Genomic DNA, 20,827 nt, shown 5'->3' on the forward strand with positions numbered 1-20,827 from the left:
CAAGCCATCCAGGGCCCGAGGCAGCAAGGCAGCCCCAAACCATCTCACTCCCACCACCGTGCTTGACGTCTGGGATGAGGTTCTTCTGTTTGAAAGCAGCGTTTGATTTTCTCCAACCGTAATGTTGTTCATTGTGGCCAAAGAGTTCTACCTTTGACTCGGCTGTTCAGAGAATTTTGTTCCAAAAGTCCTGTGGACCATCTGTGTGCTCTTTGGGGAACTTCAGGTGGTCGCCAATGTTCTTTCTGGAGCGCAGTGGCTTTCTCCTCATTAACCTTCCATAAAAACCTTTCTTCTTATTTTCTAATAGTTGAGTCATGAACTGTCACTTTAGCCAAGGCAAGAGTGGCCTGCAGTTCCTCAAATGTGTTTTTCACATCCCCTGTATCTTAATTGCTAATTGTTTAATTTATATATGATTTTGTTTTAGGATCCATGAAATTGGTTACTATAAACCCCATTGGATATTTACATAAAGGCTGGTTTTGATTCAAGAAGGTTATCGTGGTAAAACTATAATTTTTCAATATTTATCTTTGGGCTTTGTAGATCTTTTCTCTGAAGTGTAATTGATCCAAGGATCTCTAGCTGTTTCTCGAAAGAGACAATGATGCCAACTTAGGAAGCATGGCTGGGTAGCTTGGTCCTAACTCCCATACCCTTTGCATAAGGAAATGCCTCCTGTTCTCCATTTAAAATGACTTTCCCCTTACTTTCCAGTTTTCCTCTGATTTGTATTTCACTATTGATTCTGAATAAGTCCATAGTGTTGACTTTCCTAATGCCTTTGAGGAAAGACAAAGTTCTTTTAGCCTATTTAGAAAAGATTTCAACCTGTGAGTGAACCTCATGGTTCTGAACTGATTACCTTTTCTCTACTTTGGTGACCAAAATTGGTACACACTGTTCTGAATGAGGTGATTATATTCTGATTTTCATTCTGTAGGATGGACAGTCTTTAGTGTTGTCAGCTTGTAAAGCACCTATTGTCAGTACTAAATGCTTTTTATTCACAGATAATATTGTTATTTTCTGAAAAGCTGTTTTCTTATGTCAAAATTTCACTGAGCTGTGTCTTTTTAACTTAATTGACAGCTTGCAAAGAGCATTAATATTCTGCCCCAGAAACATTAAACATTTTTTTACCTTTTACTTTTTCTTATAACTAATTTGTCTTTTTTGCTGTCATAGAAATGTAAGGGGACTTTCCAAATGGTACAAATGTCAGTAGACCCCTAGTGTTGAATAACTGGTTAATCTCGATCCTGTCTTTAATGCAGTTATTAGAACATTTCTTTTTATTGATACTGAATCGATTGTTTTCTGTGTACACCCCGATTTGGAATCAGGCTGCTTCAGGTGACTGGCTGTTTACTTTCCTAACTGATCTAGGAGAAGAAACAACCTTCAGCAAAAATACAACAGATTGCACTTAGACAGGGGAAGCAGCAGGGTTTTGGCATGATGTGGAGGGATAGATACCGATAAATCCGACAAATCCAACCACTTCCAGGCTGACCCCAGACTCCTTGCACTGCCAGTAGTCCAGCCCACATTTCTGGGGTGGCAGTCATTAGAATTTATGAGTATGTAGTTTAATTCTATTTGTAAGTCCTGCTGACAAATTTCAGTTCAGTCATAAGCTACACAGGAGCTCTGTTCTCATTGGCAAACAAGAATGGATGACTTTGTGGAATATCAACCTCAGGAAATATTTATATCTTAATCTTGAAGGACATTTGGACCCCCTTGCAGGGGAAAATCGCTAGTTTTCCACAGCTTGAATGTGTGGTGTTGTTCTCACTTTATACCTTATGTACTGTCATTAATAACACACCATTCCAGGGTGTCTCAACTGTTGCTGTCCCCCTTTCTTCTTGTGCAGACAGGAGCAATTTCAGGTTCCAGTGTAATGTGTAATGACTCATTTTCTTTATGCTACTATCCTTGTAGAAAGAGCTGATGACCATCTGGTACTGACAACAACAAGAACACAACACCAAGCTCTTATGCTGCCAAACAGCTGCTGTAGCTCACATTTTATGAGTGTATGGGCTGTATTCACACCGTGCCATATGTAGATGTGTGGAGATGTATGAAAACAGGTTTTATCATGTACAAAATGTTTCATCATTTTGTACACATTTACACATGGATGTCATGACTCAAAACATTAACAGAACTACATTTCTCTACTGCTTGTAAGTCCTGTTTAGTAGAAATTCCAAGTTAAATTAACCTTTTAATTTATAATATGAAAAAACAATGTAGTCTGATATTCCTTAAGTTTTTTACCACTCACATCACAGTTCACAGAGAATGTCTTAATAGTTGAAGTTGCAGGAATACATGCTTGAGTCTCATCTGTTTTTTTTAACTATTTTAGTCGCTCTGTGCTGTGTGGGATAAGGGAACTTAATATACAGCTTTTGGAATTCACAGGGTTTCTTAGTTGTGTTTTCTGTTACTATAAAAATCCCTCAGAACTTATCAAACTTATTTAGCGACAACATTTTCACGGTTGGTTTTCTGAGGTCATTTAGGGTTGTTTAAATATTAAACAAAGCTGTACTTATTTTGTAAGTAGTTGCTGCCTCAGAAGCAGAAGGAAGTTAATGGTCTTCATTTAGTCACCATTAAGGTTTAGCAGATATTTATAGTTTGATTGACAGCTATAATTACAGCTCAGAGTTGCAGTGATAGTTGCTGCCAACCATGATTTTGTGCAGTACTAGATTTCTTTTTTGGAACACAAGTGTCTGAATCTACGGGCTCACCACTCCGATTTGGACGGAAAAACTAGTGCTAAAGCGAAAGGCACATAAAGATGGCCAGTTTTTCAGCCCTCAAAGTCTCACCAGAAACCCACCAAATTCACAAAATGCACGTTTACTTCAATTCTGATGCTCAACTTGTAAATATATATGTTGTGCTGGAATGCCATTTACAGCAAGCTGCACAGCCATGTTGATGAAGCCAGTACCCTGACTTCTATCAAGAAACAGCTGGATGAGATCCTGGTATCGGGTAGCTAATAACTTTGTAAATCAAAGTTTTTAACAGTTATCCTCAAATTAGTTTTCTAAAATAACATTTATATTTTATTAATGAATGACAAAATTGTCCATTGTTAGTGGTGATCTGATGTGTAGAGGTTTTAGACCGTGTTTCAGGTCTTTTCTTTCATTTGATCACTTCCTATCATAATACTTCATAAAGCAGGCTTATCAGATTTTTTGAACCTTTAAATCAAAGTGCTGAGGGTTCCCAGCTGTGGAGTCCTGGGTGGCTGTGACTCCAGCAGTCTGTTCTTGGCTTGGTATTGCCCTGCCTCAGCTCTTAGAGCTGGTGGGGCTGTGACACTGAGCCTGGGAAGGTGATCTGTGCTTCCTGCAGATGCCCAGCGGTCAGGGTCATCCCAAGTCACTTTTGACTCCTTTGCATCCTTTTTGATTTTTTCCACATGATCAATCTCCAGAGCCCAAGTGAAACATCAGATAATTGAAAGTTGAAGTCACTTCTTTGTTCATAGTTGTTAACCCTTCAGGTGGATAATTGTATTTCTCTCTAATCAGGTCTAAACTAATCCATATAAAAAATATAACAGTGCATTCCCCTTTTTACCATTTAATCTCAATCTCAATACTTTTCTCTTCCCTACAGTATGTGGCTCAGTCCATTTCTCCAAATGTTTTCCCTGTAGTCATATAAGAATTGAGTCAAGCCAACTGCTCAATTTGTTTCTAGTTATCTGTGTCAGCCAGTGACCAACATTTCCCCTCTGTGTTATGGCATAAACAAAAATACGAAACAAATGATTAATAGTATACGATACTGTGCCAGATTCTAATGGAAACAAAGGATTTTTTTATTGCAACAGTGTATTTCCAAAATCACTTTATCGCCTTCAAAATAATGTTTTTTCTGTTCTATATTTGAAGCATGATTTCATTTCTTACAAAGGACTGTTTTTACCCTCTATAGTTCACCACGTTTGTATTATTGTGACTGGGAGAAGTGGAGGGTACATAGGTGCATGAAATTTGTCTGAAATGCTGGGTTCCTGCTGTAGCTCTTGATTGTGGAGATCAAAATCGGCACATGCCATGCAGGAAAGTTCCTGGAATTTCAGGGGGATTGAGAGGGAGCTGTTTAAACTCTATCTCCATTCATTTTTCAAAGTGGTTATTATGTTTCATAAACATTGGGGGAAGAGAAATGGTGCAAACATCAAATTCCTCGAGGTGCCTGCTGTAATTAATAGGCAGACTGGAGTAGATTTGCATTTTAAGATAGCTGGGTCTTTAATTTCTCTCTAGATGTAAAGGGTTTCAGAAATTAAATCCGTTTCTAGGTTGCGTTACAGAGGATGGGGTTGGGATAACCACATTTTTATCTGCTCCTGCTGTTTTTTATCAATATTTTTAAGGTGAATTTCAATGTTGTCATCAACCCTAAGAAATGAATACAATTTTTATACAAACATCACAAAGTCGTCTTCTTTGTGAAGGAGAGTTTAGATCTTGGCAAATGCAAGGACGTTCCTCGGTCTCTGTCAGTGTGCCACAGTTTGCTTCAACTTCCACAAAAGTGGAGTTTGTTCCATCTACCAGTTATGGTCAATGTCCTGTAAATAGGAATGAAGTGGCTGCAATACGCTGCTCTAGAATAGAAGGCAAAAGAGGAAATCTTCTAAATCCAGGTTTATTATAATTGGAAAATTTTCCCTTATACATCTTAATATCTCAGGACATGCACAGAGATGCTGTGCAGGACATTATAGATAATATTTCATCCACCCCGTTATGCAGCACCTTGAGGAAAACCAGGGCACATTCAAGTGTTTATTTAACATGAAGGTAATGCAGATTAACAGATTGATTTTTGTTGCACGGACTTGTTTAACATCATATTTATGCCTCCAGCCAGCGCGTTGCCAGCCCCTTCAGAGCTTTCCAGAAGCCAGAGCACCATCTCTAATTGATGACGCTTTGAGCGGTCTCTTTGATGCTCTGCAGTAGGTGGAAAAGAATACCTGCTGGTTGAGGTGGAAGGCTTCATGACTGTAAGAGACTGGGGTTAAATGTGACATATCTTTCTGTTTTGCCAGCGAGGTTGTGTTCTCCGTTGTTCCTGTGAATGAGCAAGAGAGTGAAGAAAACCTTGGGAGAATAAAGGCAGGAATCAGGCTGTAGGAGCTGAAGACTGCAGTCTGGATAAAATTCCCCAAAAAGTAGGGAAGTCTAGTGTCCTGGTTCCAGCAGCCTTCCAAACTTGCCCACTCCATAGTGTAAGAGTTTCATCTTGCTTCCCCCAGGTCTAGTTTTGGAAACCCTAGCTCTGTGAGAAGAGCGTTTGCCTGCAGACAGACTGTGGGCACCTCCCTTTCCTGGTCTTTATTATTAGAGCTCAGTGGTGGGCACATGGCAGAGGGTGTGGTGACCAATGATTTCTTTAAAAAGGACACTGGGAAGCAGACATGGCTGCTGTTGTTTAGCAATTGGGTCCATTTCAGGTGCTGTGCACTATAAGCGCTGATTCATCGGTGCAGTTTGCTCAGTAGCTTGCCTCTCATTGCAGCATGAAATGGACTGCAGTGCACAGAATGCATTACCTTAGGCCTGTGGGTTTTTGCAAGCTCCTTATTAGTCACATTCTCTTCTTTCCGAATGTAATAAATACATTTTGCCCCTGTATTACTTTTGTTTTGCAATGATTCAAGTCCAGCACTGTTCAGTAGATGTACTAGTATAAGCCTGTACGTCTTCTTGAATTGTCCTTTAATTCCACTATTAAGATCACAAGTCAGGGTTGTTTCGTTTGTGATTCTGGCATCAAAAACTGTAAATAGGCATTTTCTGACATCTCTAGACACTCCAGTTTTTATTGTGTGTCATTGGTGTGCAAACCCTCTTGAGGAGATGTACAGCTGAAGAGAAAAAGACCTGCCTAAATACAGACAGAGGTAACACTAATACTATTGGGACTTACTGTGGCTGAATGTTTTTCTACCGAAATGACTCAAATGACTCTGGCATTTTTGACCCTTTCATGATTTATAGCCACATATACTCGCATAGCCACATATAAAAAAATCATTAAAGTGTCTAGATAAATGTACGGTGTTCATAGGAGTAATAATAACCTTTTATTTTAGATATTGCCTTATATAGCACCTTTAAAAATGGCTTTACAGTGAAAAAAAGACTTGTATTGAACCTTATTTGATCTATTTTAAATGCAGTGTTTTTCACATGTAAAACAATAAGCAAAATGCATGCTTCCAAATGCTCCTGCTTCTGCTCCTCGCTTTGCCAAACAGTAGATCTTTTTCAGTTGATTTTGGCAGCTCCTGCAAAAGCTGGTAGAAAGTGCCCAATTGCTGAATTTATGCGGCTATCGCTGGCGCATCTGCGCGGCTGAGCTCTGTGGAAGTGGGGAAAGGTGGACTCCTGTGTAGGAAATGCTTCGTTGCTGGCACATCCGAATGCGCGCAGGTCCCGCCTGCCTGTCTCTAATTGCTCAGGCGGGAATGTGCCACGTGCAGACTGCAGTGCTTTTGTCAGTGCTGGCTGGTGGTGGTGGTGCTTCCGTAGGGAGTGTCTGCGCTTTTTTTTTTTTTCCAGAGGAACTCCCACTGTCCCAGCAGGAGCCTTCTGCCTGCTGCAGCACCCCCTACCCCCACCCATCCCCTTGATAGTGCCGCTGGAAACGATTCAATTAGTGAAGACTGCGAGACCCCAGTCCCTCCCTATGGCAGCTCATGTGACTGCCCCCTTGCAGTAATGGCATTCCGACCTCATTGTAAAGGTTAAGTCAGCTGAAACTGAGCACTGAACTTTGGAGTCAACATAAACACGTCCACTGGGGGAGGAAAGCACAGCTCCGGCCTGGGATTTCAACAGCAAGGCAGTTTTCTTGCTTCGGTTTGTTGAGAATATGCAGATTTTTTTCAATGAAACCTGTTCTTGGGTGTTCTGTACACATACTAAGGCTGTTTTAATTGGGGAAGACGGACGTCCAGCTGCCACAATGCATTGTCTGCTTTTGTGAAGCTTTTTTTCCCCTTATCCGTTTTCACTCTGCTGCAATAAGTGGATTCCATCATCAGGAGGTCAGTAATAAAACACAAGTTATTGTTTTCCCGGTCGTAGGTTTGGCTTGGGTTGGGAATGGAGTTGGATGTAGTCCCTTTCCCCTGAAAGTAACACTGCACTTTCATGAAACAAAGGAGAAATTATGGCTGCTCTGGTGAGGTGAGGAAGACCGGTGTCGATTTTAAAATGAACCTTGGGTTAGCACTGCTGTATTCCGGGAGTGCTTAAACCGGTGTAATGTGTTTATCTGGATATCAGATTACATTTGGTGATCAATGTCCTCTTGATATGTAAAGGAACAAGGAATGGTTCATTCCATGCTGAAAAGACGAGACGACGTTTCGGCTGTGGACACCTGAAGAAAGCTCCATAGCAGAAACATTGTCTCTCTTTCCTTTTCTTTTCACCATGTAATAAACCTGTCATTGTTCCTTTGCAGCCTACATATGCTTATGCAGCTACCTACTTGAAACTCTTGGTGTGTAATTGTTATAATGTGATGGTGATTTCATGTGAGTTTTGCTCAGAGAGTGTTAGTTCAGTACCTGATTTGAAGAAACCAAAATATATTTTGATCTTAAAAACTGGTTTTAACATTTGCCATGGTACTTAAATAATTCTTATGCAATTTCTGTCTTTGTGTATAAAACTAATTAAGGTTCAGGAATTTTGTCAAGAGTGTGCAATCACAGTGCATATTAAGTAAAAACAGCCAGGGGTGCAGTTATTTCAGGAACAGTAGCAGTCCCTCAAATGCTTAATAATTGCAGAGGCCTACCATGTTACAGTAACCAATGTCATATGAGACACAACACCAAGCACAAAATGGAACAGGTGCTAACAGTGGAATCTGGTTGTTTCCCATTATGCAATCACATTGGTTGATACTACATAGATTAGTGTTGTGGGAGACCTGGGCGGTTTCACTATGTTTTGGGGTTTGTCATGTTAATGCGTTTCAAATTAACTTCTAGACAATCAAAGTTTGATTCTTCCATAGCTTCTTCAATAGCTATTGTTTTCCCGGTCGTAGGTTTTGCTTGGGTTGGGAATACAACAAGATACAAAACATGGACCTTTGTCATCTACTACTGAAGTGCAGTACTCCCTAGGATGACTTCAGGTCAGGTAGCCATATTAGGCAGTATATTTATGAAAGTAGTACTTATACAGTGTCCATTGGATGGTTTCTAAAAAGCTCCAGTGTACGACTTTTTATTCTAAAAATATCCATTAAGTTGCTATGCGCTGTACAGCAGTCTAGTCTGAAACCTCTTATTTTTATCACAAAATGTACATTAAAAGTATTAAAGCTAAGAAGTACTTTAGACATAGAGTACTGTGGAGGTACAGTATTGTCTATTCTGAACTACTAATATCTTGTCTGGGTGTCACATTTGCCTGGCCCTCCATAGCTCTCTGGAGGAGCATTTGGCTAAAGGCATTAATCAATCTTCAATTTCTGCAGTTAACACATGTGATGGGTGTTTAGATAACATCTAAATCTCCGTAGAACTTCTGGAAAGCCCCTGTCCGCATGGATGTTATCACCTTAGAGCTGAGAAGAGGAAGTATTTCTTTGCGTAGGTTGGTGGATGTGTGGAAGGGGGCATGTTCAAGCTGAGTCTGAGTCTTTCTTGGAATGGGTTGATTAGTTCCACGGATCAGTGCTATTAACTATACCATTTTTCCCCAGGCCTGCTCTTGCTTCACCTCAACCTGACTGAGGCTTAGGTGTTTATCCAGCTGTGGTGGAGGTAGTGTGTGTGGTCACAGAACAGAAGCTAACACTGCTGTGGTAACTGTGCTGTGCTGTATGGAGCCCAGATGGCTTGGGGAAACATGGAAGCAAGATAGGCCAAATGGCCATGTTGCCTCCCATGTACTTGTATAACCCCGGTTAGACACTTAATTACTGATTGCTGTGGAGACATAGATCCAAGGGGTTAAGCCCAGTGCTCAGCCACGAGCTCTATAACAGTGTTAGTGAGTTCAAGCCTGTGTCGTGTCTCTGGCCAACTGGAACCAAGAAAACCCTAGTGGTGGATATGAACTAGCAGACCGTTGCCAAGGTAGGGTTCATATCCATCAGCCAAGACTCTCTTGGCTTTCTGGCATGCAGCCTTGCCGTGATGTCGGTGAGAGTCGTGCTGCTCCTCCAGTTAGTGCTGACTCCCCTATTAGGCAGCGTGGACCTTGCGATGTGTCAGACGAGGAGTGGTTGTGCAGGCGGGCATACCAAAACAGCACATCCATGCCTTTCTTTAGAGCAAGTGGAGGAATCACTAAAGCGTCTGTGAACTTTAAAGTTTTCATTTGGAAGCATGCAATTATGAACAGTTTAATAATTATTATATGAATTATTATCTAGCAGTCTGGCCCTGTGCATCTTAGATGGCCTGTGAACAAATGGCACTTGTAGTGGGGTAACATTTCTTTACTCCACACAGCCTTTACAAGGTTGTGTGCATTGTGAAGCTGACACTTTTATCTGACATACAGTACTGCTTCCACTTCTCTTGTCTGTTGTAAATCTGCAAGAACTGTTTTTGAGGTAATGCATATGCTACTGTACACACACCCGAGCTTTGGTTTATACAGTAAGTTGATGTGCGAACTTCTTTGCTGTGCATGTGCTTTGTGTACAGACTGCCTTGTTTCTGGGATGAGATATAGACTTGAAGTTCATTAATCTTATAACAAACAAACAGCATCATCCTGCTGGGAAACGTTGCTGTTGCTCCCAGAGGCACAGAGCAGTTTTTCCATTTTGTTTTCTTTTAAATGTGGCCACCCAAGCTTGCGAGACTAGACGTAGTGGAAATGCGTGAAGTGTGCTGCTCACTGCAGTGCATGCGTGTTCCCTGTGAGTGAGATAAATGTGCAGTGGCACTGATCTGGAGGAGAGAAGCTTCTGGGCTTTTTCGCTTTTCTCTTCCTTCTGCAACAGCATGACTAATGCCTCAAGTGTGCTAAGACATGATATGACCTAAATAAAGAAAATCCAAGCGAGCTGTCGTGTTGGCTGGCGGGGGAGGACTGCTCAAAGACTGAAAAAGGAAAGGAGCTGAATTAAAAGAACACATGGAGGAGGTGATGGGCTGTACCAGATCTAGCTTGTGTGAGGAGCTTTATTCACATTTTCCCTTTTTTTTAGTGCACAGAGTAGGAAAACCTACACCAAGGACCTCGTCTGTTCTGACTCAAAGGATATCTGTAAGAATCAAGTCTTTCAAACAAACTTCTATCGCCAGATGTGTTCTGATCCATTTAAGTCTTCAACCTGCAGGCTGTGTTAAACCAGCACTATGACATTTAATTATGGGACCATATTTTGCACAAATCAGTTGTGGAGTTAAAACGATGTTAAAAATGGCAGGCCGGACCGAGAACATGGCGAGCCCACAGGTGCCTCCCCAGTCAAAGAGGCCGTTGTTAGACAGTTAGCCTAGGAGCTCTGTTTGGGTGTGAACCCACCCAGCCTTGCCAGTGCTCAGTCAGTTGTGCTGCCCCTTGGGGAATCATGCTTACAGTTGGCTTATGATGACATTGAAGCCCAGAAGTCGGTTATCTCTCAGCTGTGGAGCACAGCCCATGTTCTCAGTGGTGTTTTGAAGCCTTGTTTGTTCACTTGAAATTATAGCTCTTTATCCTTTGCTAAATATTTGAGACTTTCCTGTATGAATCTATTGCAGGTGTCTTAGATATTATGATTTATGTGTGCACAGACATCCTTATTGAGGTTGAGGGTCTCAGATTCACATCTACAGGGGACCTGGGTGATTTTGCCATTCAAGAAATAAGTAACCTATGTTAATTGTTTTCTCAGTTGGTAACCTTTAAAACCTTAAAGTATAACTGTTCCATTTTTTATTAAGCAAAGAAACTTTTTTTCCATCGCATCTTCATTCTTCATCGCGGTATAGAATCACTGAAATAGCATAAAGTCTGGTGCTTTATGGCTCATCAAATTAATTTACACATAGAATTATCAATTGTGCATGTGGAACTTTTGGTCTCGATAAAATACAGTATTAACTTTTGTGGAGGAAACGATAACGAGAGTGCATGAATAATACATTAAATTATTGTTATTCAGGCTTTATATGAGCCTGGGAGAACAGGTACTCTGTGTTGGTCTGAGATCCTGGTTTTGTCTGGACCAGCTGAGCTTTCATCAGCAGTGGGAGGGATGAAAGTGGCTTGTACCTGTATGCCTACTGTCCAGACACCATTTGGCAAGGGCAGAGTGAGAGGCGTGTCGGTAGCTGGCATTCAAGTTCACTTCAGACCTGGATTCCATCCAGATGGAAAAGAACAATAACTCCTGGGAATACTTATGTATAATAGCAAGGACGTGTGACGTGTGAGCCGGAAGAGGGGATGATTAAATTTCAGGTGCATCGAAAGAGGAAAAGTACCCTAAAAGTAAATCTAGCTGCAGCCTAGGACATGCTTGGCTGTGCAGATGTAGATTACAGCTGTTTGAACTGAGAAGGGTCTGTGCCTGCCTGACACGAGTGGAAACTACGTGGGCATGCATTTAAAAAGTGCGAGCAGGAGGCACTACTTTCCACAAAGGGTGGAAGTCTGGAACAAGCTACCCAACCGTGATGTAGAAGCCAATACCCTGGTTTCTTTCAAGAAACAGCTGGATGAGATCCTGGAAGCGGTTAACTACTTGACTAGGTGTCCTCCTCTTGTTTGTAACTGTTTTTACTGTATGTACTGTTAGTACTGAAGTCCTCTTTCATATTCAAGTCGATGCTCCAGGCTGAGTTACAGGCAAAGGTAGTTTTTTCCTCATTCAAACACACCTACTTTGAATACATTGTCGCGCACACGGCTTTTTGAGGGGGACTGGTGTTCTATTGTTTCTCAGACATGGATGCTCAGTTATTGTTTAGGAACTGTTAGCCACAGTGCGATTAAGATTTCCTGTGTGGTGCCTCTGGTGAACCAGTCATTCCTTTGTAGCTAGCACAGCATTTTTTGGTGCTAGGTTTTTATTTTTGCTAGGGTAAACTGTGAAACCCTTCAAAGTCCCATTATTTCACGAGGTGTCCTGTTTGTGACTTTGCTGCCTGTAGAGGTCATCTGTCCATTGCCTGAGCCCTATAGTTAATATTACATTTGCCAAACAGCTGGGTCAGCTCATGTGAATCTCTAGAGGTGCACGTGTCAATCGTAATCTTAGGACATGTTCAAATATATATGGAATCCAAGGCTCTCTGTATGCATTTTGTTGCCTTTGGTTTGGTCATTTTTATGTTTTTTTTTAAAAAAGCATGGTTACTGTATATTGAAACTGCTAGAACACTTGTAACTTATCTTTTACAACAGTATGAACCAATTTATGCCAAGAAATGTTCCCACAAATCGGCCATACTGACAAGAGGATTTACATGATGTACTAAGCCAGCCTGTATTTATGACGTGTATGTGCGTCTCCTGAGGCCGTGTATTCTGTATCTGTAAAAGAGATTCATGTATGCTGTACTTTTAGCCGAGCCCTGTTTTCTCTGTTTTTGTCTCTTATTTTGTATGTCTGTTGTTATGACAGAAGAAAACCCTTTTGTGTAATTAGGCCATGAAGCGTGGTCTCATTCCGTCTCTGCTCTCGCACCGCAGGAGGCTCAGCAATGAACAAACTACGGCAGAGCTTCCGCCGCAAGAAAGACGTCTACGTGCCGGAGTCGAGCCGGCCGCACCAGTGGCAGACGGATGAGGAGGCTGTGCGCAGTGGGAAGTGCAACTTTGCAGTCAAGGTGAGGCGCGGAGCGCTCAACGTGCTCTTGGTGGGAGCTGGTAGGCCTCTCCCACGCAGAACCACTTGGCGCCATAGACTCTGCGAAACGGCTGTCAAACAAGAAAGTGTGCGAGTCGGCAATATTTAAATTAAATATTTACTTCACACGGTTGTCATCCTGATCCCATCTTTTCCTGAAATAAAATGCTCAAATGATGTCTTTCTCAGTAAGGCTCGCATATCCTGAATACTGTAAGTCAAAGGCAGAGCTCCTGTTTCATGTTCCCAAGTTCAAACTTGCCAAACTGTGTATCATCTTAAGTGCTGCACTCCAGCGTTTGCAAATGGGAAATTTCTGGCCTTCGATTTATATGGAATCTCTGTTTTTTGGACAGGGAGCATGCAACTGTTTATCTGGAGATATCATGAATGTTTTACTTTTTAGGCACCCTCCTCTTGGAGAGTATTATTAAAAGAGCACATATAGTATATTCACTATGAAGAGCACGTCCATTTCTGCAGCGGTAGTTAAACTGTCAAGATATTTGGGCGTGCACTTATTGGAATTTCGGGTTTGTTTCTTACATATAGGAAACTTGTGTGGTTTGTGTGGCTAACTTGGATTTAGAGAATAAGCACAGAGAAATGCAATATAGGGAAGGCCTGTTTTGGCCTCCCTCTGTGAAAACAGGATCTGGAAATGATGAGGTGTTTTTTATTCAGAGGTATTCTGGCTTAGTTTTGCATTAGCTGCCGCCTTTAGGTAAACTTCTTTAATCTACAGAATTGATCTTCCATGTTAGTCATCTGGCCGTTTAACTTGAAGGAGTTTGGGGGTTCATATTTTTTGGAATAGTTTTTAGTATTCTGCTTTCAGTATGACAAGCTTAAATAAAACAAATATAGGTTAAAAAATAAAAACCAGACCTCTACTAAAAAGCTCTTTGGTGACTGTTTTGCTAAGCTTGTGCACTAAAACTTCTGTGTTCTCTCTGTGGATTTGGGCTTTAATTTTAAACATAAATCATCCCAAACTGTTCCTCATTAATTTTGAGTTTTGATTTTCTGAGTTTAATTTTTTTATTTTTATAAACAATATAGTTGCTTTTCTGTTGTTGGAAACTCCCAACTCGTATACTGTACCTTAAAATCTCCTTTCACAATTAGCATTCTATTTTGTTATTACTTGATACTCAGTTGTTTAGGCTAAGTAGGTGCCTGTTTTACAAAAATTCTGTTCTGGAATGGATTAAAGAGTCTGTTTCACTACCTTTGATCTTTTCTGATGGCAGCATAGGTTAATGGTTAAGCCTCTAGCAAGATGTATAAATAAGTACCAAAATATGTTTAGAAAAATGGGTAAATGTAAACGTTTACAAAGCATCAGTGAATTAATTCCCAATTTTTATTCAAAAGGTGAATGATTATGGTTTTATATATACAGTTTATACTGTATATTAAGTCTTTCTTCAACCGTCCAAGATGTTAGTGTGCTGAAAGATGTTTAAGGTTTTGAAGCATTACTGTACTGTATGTTATTCAGTATAGCCTCGGATGATCAAAGTTGTTAACACGAGTAAAAATGAAGTGTACATATTGTGCCGGGGGCAGGTGATAGACACTGATTTATCATCTGTCCATTAGGCTTATCAGGTCACAATCATCCGTCCATCCGTTTCTTAACCACTTTATCCAATACCAGGTCGTGGGGGAGCTGGATCCTAACCTCAGAGATGGGGCAGTCAGTTATTGAAGAGTTAGCCGCACAGCTTTGACAGTCGGGGTGGTCAAATGAGTTCTGCAGTAAATCTGGGAGTGTTGTGGTCTTTACCGCTCTAGGCTGGGTTCCTGGCAAACATGTTGCCCTCGGTTAGCTTGCCGAGATAGGATCGCGGGGGAGCCGGAGCCTGAATTGGAAGAAGCAGTGAGAAAATGGATGGATGGATGGATGCTCCCAGTCGTTAAAAAAGCAAGAAAAAACGCAAACAACAGTAAATTTGATTGTTATTGTTAGCCGGATTTAACCCAAGATGAAATCCGACACCTTTGTTATATATTTTTTGCATCTAGCTTTGTTTTTCTTAAGGCATATAGTTTATATGAATTATTTATATAGTCAAAATGCCTTTTTAAACTGGCTAGTTGTTTGGTTGTTTATGCAGGCCAGTCCACATATGTGTAAAATCTACTCCTGCTTTTATGTAGTGTATTATTAATTTATTGTTAATTTGCAGTCTGTGCACATTTCGAATGAGACTGAAAGATGCCTGAAATTCTTGGCTGGCCAAGATTCCATAGTAAAAGTGTGGGCAAGCACTACAGATTTTCCTAAGTATTTATTTTTCCCTGATATGCGCTTCCATGACCATATTAAGGTCAGTCACACAAGCAATCTCTGTTGCTGTAGAAGGATAAATCCCCATGCTGCACTGTTTACAGATTTGTGCCTAACATATTCTACCTCGGCAAGAAGCTCAGTACACACAGAGCACCCAGCCTGTAAATCAGGACTTCTAGAAATCTTCAAGCAAAATGAATGCCTCTGTGTTTGCCTCCGGGAACCTTGATGAACTTTAGGTCTGCCAGGCACTTCATTACTCATTTATTACCCAATTACCAAGAGAGATGTGCTATTTCTGTTTTGTGCAGTGGAACAATGAATGACTGGGAATGGGTCTGGGGCACTTGCAGTATCATGTTCTTCCTTGCAGAGCAGTGGTGAAACCCGTCTAAAAGGATTCTCCTGCTGAGCTGCAGAACCCACAGAGTCTTGTGGTGATGCAATCGCACCCTTTGTTTGACATTTCTTTCTTTATTTGCCGAAACCAGTTTTCAGCAAAATCCTAACCCTGTTTTTATCAGATGGCTTTTAGTTGTCTGTCTTATTCGGTATGTTACCTACCTTGCCACAATCTCCCAGGCACACAGCAAGTCCAAAAGGTCATTGCCACATGGAAAGACAAAGATCCTTTATCCAGCTCCCAACCCTGGCACTGCTCCCCGGTGCCCGGCGTGTCACTGCTTAGGGGACTCCGATGTCCTGAGGCCTTCGAAAGTGCCGAACAGAAGTAGGCGTCCTGTGGAGTGATGAGTTTAATTACTGCCTTTTGCTTCCAATGGGAGGTTCTTGGTATAGCAAAGCCCTTTGATCTCAACTGTTCATTAGGTTAGGTCTGCTGGCTGTTACGACGGGCATCATGATGATTTATTGTGACATTATGGACAAGATTGTACTGCGGCCATTTAATAATAGACCATGCCTGACAGCAAGGTATCCTGCAAGGGACTGGTGTCCAGTCCAGGGTGTATCTTGCCTTACGCACACTGCTGGCCAGGATAGGCTCCAGCTCAGGCACCCCCCACGGCCCTGTACTGGCTAAAGTGGTTAGAAGATGGGTGGTTGAAAGCTAGGTTTTCTGTACTATCACACTGTGAACGTCTGCCTGTCTTGAAAAGCTCTTCCTTTATGCTTGAATTCATTGTGGCTGACCAGCAGAATGTATTCTGTGGTCTCTGATCCCTTTTCTTACTGATTTCTCACCCTTTTGCTTGGGGTTTGCCATCTTTTTATCTGCACTTCAATTGATTATTGTCAATTGTCATAACAGTGGTCTATAAGACTTGAAAATGTGACTCCTTTTGTTGTTGAGAAAAAAGAACTATACCCTGATTTTGAATACCTAAGCTTTTGGTACTGAAGAAATTTGCAAGACATACAGTACCTAGGCCAACTTTCACCTTATGCTGCTGGATAAATTTCGGGCCTGGATTTGAAGGAATGAAGGAGTAATGATCTATTTTTCTTTGAATCCTTTGTTATGGTATCCAGCTGCCTTGTAATTGTGTGTCAGGCAGTTGTCCTTCAGCCAAAGGAGTTTGAGAAAAAAGAAGTCACCCATAAAACAAGAACGTGCATTAGGTTGTGGGATGCTGTGTATGATCTCCTAAATGTTCTAGCCACGGTCAGTCTGTAACAGCCCACTTTCTTTGGGTACAGTAGCTAGCAGTATTTTTACTTTACCTGAGAGGAAAGGTTTAGGGTTCCTTAAGAGAAGCCATCCAGGGAATATACACTCAAGTATGGAACAGCAGTAGAGGGTTAGAGAGGGGCAAAAGTAAAAATATCAAATGAAAAGGGTGCACTTTGCAAAAAGCAAACAAATCCATGCTTCTAGGGATTCGTTTGTCTTCAAATTCCAGCTCCTCTTTAAATCGTAATAAATTTGTTTATTACAGTTAGGGTCTCTGTCTAGGGCCTTTGTCTTCATTCCCAAAGTGTGGTTGCTGATGGGACAGTAGATGTAATCTAGAGACAGAGATTAAGATGTTTAGTTTGCTGACTTAGTCTATTTGTCAAACAATGTACCGAAGGGGAATTTGTTTGTTGTTTTTTACATTGATGTCTGTGAAGTATCAAATTGGAATGTTTAGATCAGGACCTGCAAGGACATAAAACATTGTTTTCAATGTCAGAAACTGCAATAAAAGTGAACAGACACAAACTAAATCTTGCTTAGAAGACTACCACTCAGCTCCATGTAATCTGGTATGTCTACAACCCCCAAAAAATCCCAGTGAGGCTTTGTGGGTTTAAATATTTGTGGTCAAATTATCACTGTAGCAGTGAAAAAGAAACAGGAAGTAGAGTATTAGAAATCGAGCGCATTTTCACTTTAGATTTACTCAGGGCTTCCCTTTCATAAACACTTTTTAGTCTTGCAGGAAATGGGCAATTGCACGGTTATTACCAGTTTAATTTTTCCCAAATGACTGAATCATGCGCCGAATTAAGTCCTCTCTAGTTTTTTTGTTGTTGCAACAAGTAATTGGAGATTTGTTCTATAAACTACAAGCATACAACCCTTTATAAGAGCTGTGTAAAACATTTTTGTGGAATGCTGTATTTGCTAGTAAGCAACCTGTTTAATAAGAGTGAATAGTAATAGTAGTAAAAAAAAGTGTTAAAGACTTACTAAATATAAACACTTGTAGTCAACGCCAATCTTATCAGTTTTCAATATCATTATCAGTTTCCAATAATTGTTTAAAAATAATAGACCTAAATGATAGGGAATTTAACCATGTAAGCATATATCTCCCCCTCTTTAAGTGTATATATGATTTATTTTTTCTGTGCCTTTATCTAATTACTCTTCAAAATTAAGTCCATCAGCTATCTTTTCCACATTGAACACCTTTTTGGGAGCTACTAAAAAACCTAGTTGCCCTTCTGTTTCTACTCAGGTGAATCTCATTAAATATAGATTTGCCTTCAACTGGAGACACCTGAGTTATGCATGCATTGATAAATATTGAAAATGAAAGAACCTTTGATAAACCTTTGATTTAACATTTTACAGTGAAACAAAATGAAGTCATTCCATTACATTGAAATTGAGTCACTTCTGTAGCAGTTTGTGGTTTTGCTGGTTTAATAAGGAATACTGTACTGTGTGACCCTCTTACAGAAATGTAATCTTTTACAGGTTTAAAAATAACCAGCTCTCTAGGTTTCAAAGGGCACAATTTGAAGCATTAGCAGCATATAATTAGGACATTAGCAGATTTATAAACATGCTAGTGATGTGATTTTACAACATGATAGGCCTCACGAGGTCTAACAGTACTCATGGTGTTTTGGCAGTTTAACAGGAAATATAAAGGAATTTTCATTTTGTATTGTGTGTGCTGTTGTTTTTAAGTGTGTTGGTGTGAAATTATGACTTCATCAGCATTTTTAAGGTCATTCAGAAAACACAGCATGCTTCTGGAATGAACATCCTAGTGTGGATAGGGCCCAGCTCTGACTGTTCTTAGAAACTGTTCATGTCATGGTAAAAACATGGAAACAAGCTGCTAATGGAATATAATATTGGATCATATTTGTGTGTGTGGTTTTGGCGTTTGCTGCCTCCCCTCTCCTTTTGATATTTCACTTCTCTTATAAAGGAGAATTGCAGTTTGAAGCATGTAACTCTTTAATTGTATTATCAGTCTGGATTTCACTTACCATTTTGATACTTAAACATTAGCGCTGTGTTTAAAAAACTATTCTTACATTGTCCTTGCTGCAAACATCATTAAATGCTGAGTGTCTCCATACTCAGCATTGTTAAGGACAAAATGTAACTGTGGATACTAACAGCTGTTCAACTGTTTATTCTTCGTCTTCTGTTTTTTCTAAAGTTTGCATTGTTATAATCATTTAAATCCTGTAGTACATGTAGTAAATGTTCTGAATCTTTCTAAATTTGGTGAAAGCACAATGCCTGCTGGTTGTCTCCATCCTTTATCTGTATGTGAAAGGTAAGGCAGAAGTAAAGAAGCTGTTCAGAATATTGCCTTAGCTTTCTGCATAGATTCAAAAGTGGTTCAGCTTTTTAGGTGACCCTTGTTCACAGAAATCAAAGCTTAATAATTAGTTTCTGTATGTCTGTATTCAGAAATGTTTTGTAGCATCAGGGGTATCTGGTTTTAAAAGCAAAGGCTATCCTTTCATCTTGTTCTACACCATCTGAGACTCTGCCTGTTTAGAGCAGGTCCTGACTTCTGCGAGTGGAACTCACATGACATTCATGCCCCCTCTTTGTTTTCAAATAACAGGCTGGCTATTGTCAGGAACTTAAGAACGTGAAGGATAGAGCGGAAGCCATTCAACCCCTCTAACCCATTAGGTAGTTAGTAGTTAATTGATCAGAGGATCTTTCCCAGCTGTTTGTTGTAAAGAACTAGTTTTGGCTTAAACAACATGGCTGCCTAGCTTGTTCCATACTCCCACCATCCTAAAGAGAGTGAACTAACCCTTAGAAGTTCTCACTGCCACTCTTAAAGCAGTAAGGAGTCTTTAAGCGCCTCAGTCTCTCACAGGTGAATACAAAGAAAGGCTTTTTCTATGTGTAGCCCGCATCCCACAGAATTACTGCTGCTCATTTGCTGGTTTTGAATTTACTGCGTTTACAATGAGTTGAATACAAAAGGCTGCTTTTGTCGGAATTTCGCAGTAGATGGTTAGAATGTTTCAAATTGCTGAGCGTTGTGAGAGCTGGGGGGGTGGCTTCTTTGTGTGTAGGTGTATTGTAAGTCTTGAAGTGTAGCGGTGGTTCCCATTTTAGGCACAATATCTTTGTAGTTGAGGGAAAGGGTTGGATTTCCTGCTGAATCACACAATGCTGTCTCCAGGCCCTGTAGCTTCCCCTTTGTGACCTGGGAGTGACATCAGCATGACATGCAAAGAAAGGTCTGCCCATTTCCTCACATTGATTTAGCGACTGTTCCTTGGCTGTGCAGTTACACATCATGACCTTTCTTTAGACGTTGTACCAGTGAGTAATTGGCTTCTTTTCCTGTTTAAGATGCTGGGTGAAGCCTAACTTGCTGTACGAGTGAAATGTGCACTCCCCCGTCCCAAACCTCGTGATCAAATTGAACAGAAGTTGTTAGTTTTGCGTGTGGCAATAATAAAGGAAATGAGGTTGAGGGTGCAGTCCAGCTGGTTCATTAAGGAAAGTGCCTTTTCCAGGGGGGCTGAGAGCCCACTGGCCCAGTCAGCTCCAGTTCATGTCTGCGGTATTCTCATTATTGAGCTGTGGGTAGGCCAGCTGGCCAGTCACCACCAGAGCTTACAACCTCTGCTTTCTGGATAACATACACAGCATTAAAAATGCCTCAACAGCAGTAATTCATGTAATGAATCTGATTTAAGGGTGTTACAGATCTCGCATGTCTGTGAAGAGAAATATTGGCATTGTATTCCCTTGTAAGTGGCTCATTATTTTAATTGTCGTATATTTTGTGTAGTTTTTTCGCTTTTATTTGCAATTTCATGGGCATATGGTCAACTGTTATGTAGGAGGCCGATATCGGAGATTCTCACTGCCCTTTCTCCTTCTCTGTCCCTCAGTACCTGGGCCATGTGGAGGTGGAGGAGTCTCGAGGAATGCACATCTGTGAGGACGCGGTGAAAAGACTGAAGACGGTAGGT

The 20,827-nt window shown here is 40.8% G+C and overlaps 1 protein-coding gene across 9 annotated transcripts in view; it reads left to right on the forward strand.

The window, feature by feature from the left end:
• numb (NUMB endocytic adaptor protein) overlaps nt 1-20,827 on the forward strand; it is a 72,507-nt gene that overhangs the window by 31,622 nt on the left and 20,058 nt on the right. For 8 of the 9 annotated variants that reach the window (XM_088648691.1, XM_088648687.1, XM_088648686.1 and 5 more), the window contains 2 exons: nt 12,729-12,865; nt 20,747-20,821. In XM_088648691.1, coding sequence (XP_088504817.1) covers nt 12,740-12,865; nt 20,747-20,821 — 201 coding nt within the window. In that variant the 5' untranslated portion in view covers nt 12,729-12,739. Of the gene's footprint in view, nt 1-6,830; nt 7,115-12,728; nt 12,866-20,746; nt 20,822-20,827 lie in introns of those variants that run through there. The other variant, XM_088648689.1, reaches the window with a different exon arrangement.

Source organism: Lepisosteus platostomus, chromosome 10 (assembly GCF_059453375.1).
Source record: "Lepisosteus platostomus isolate fLepPlt1 chromosome 10, fLepPlt1.hap1, whole genome shotgun sequence".
Taxonomy (NCBI): Eukaryota; Metazoa; Chordata; class Actinopteri; order Semionotiformes; family Lepisosteidae; genus Lepisosteus; species Lepisosteus platostomus.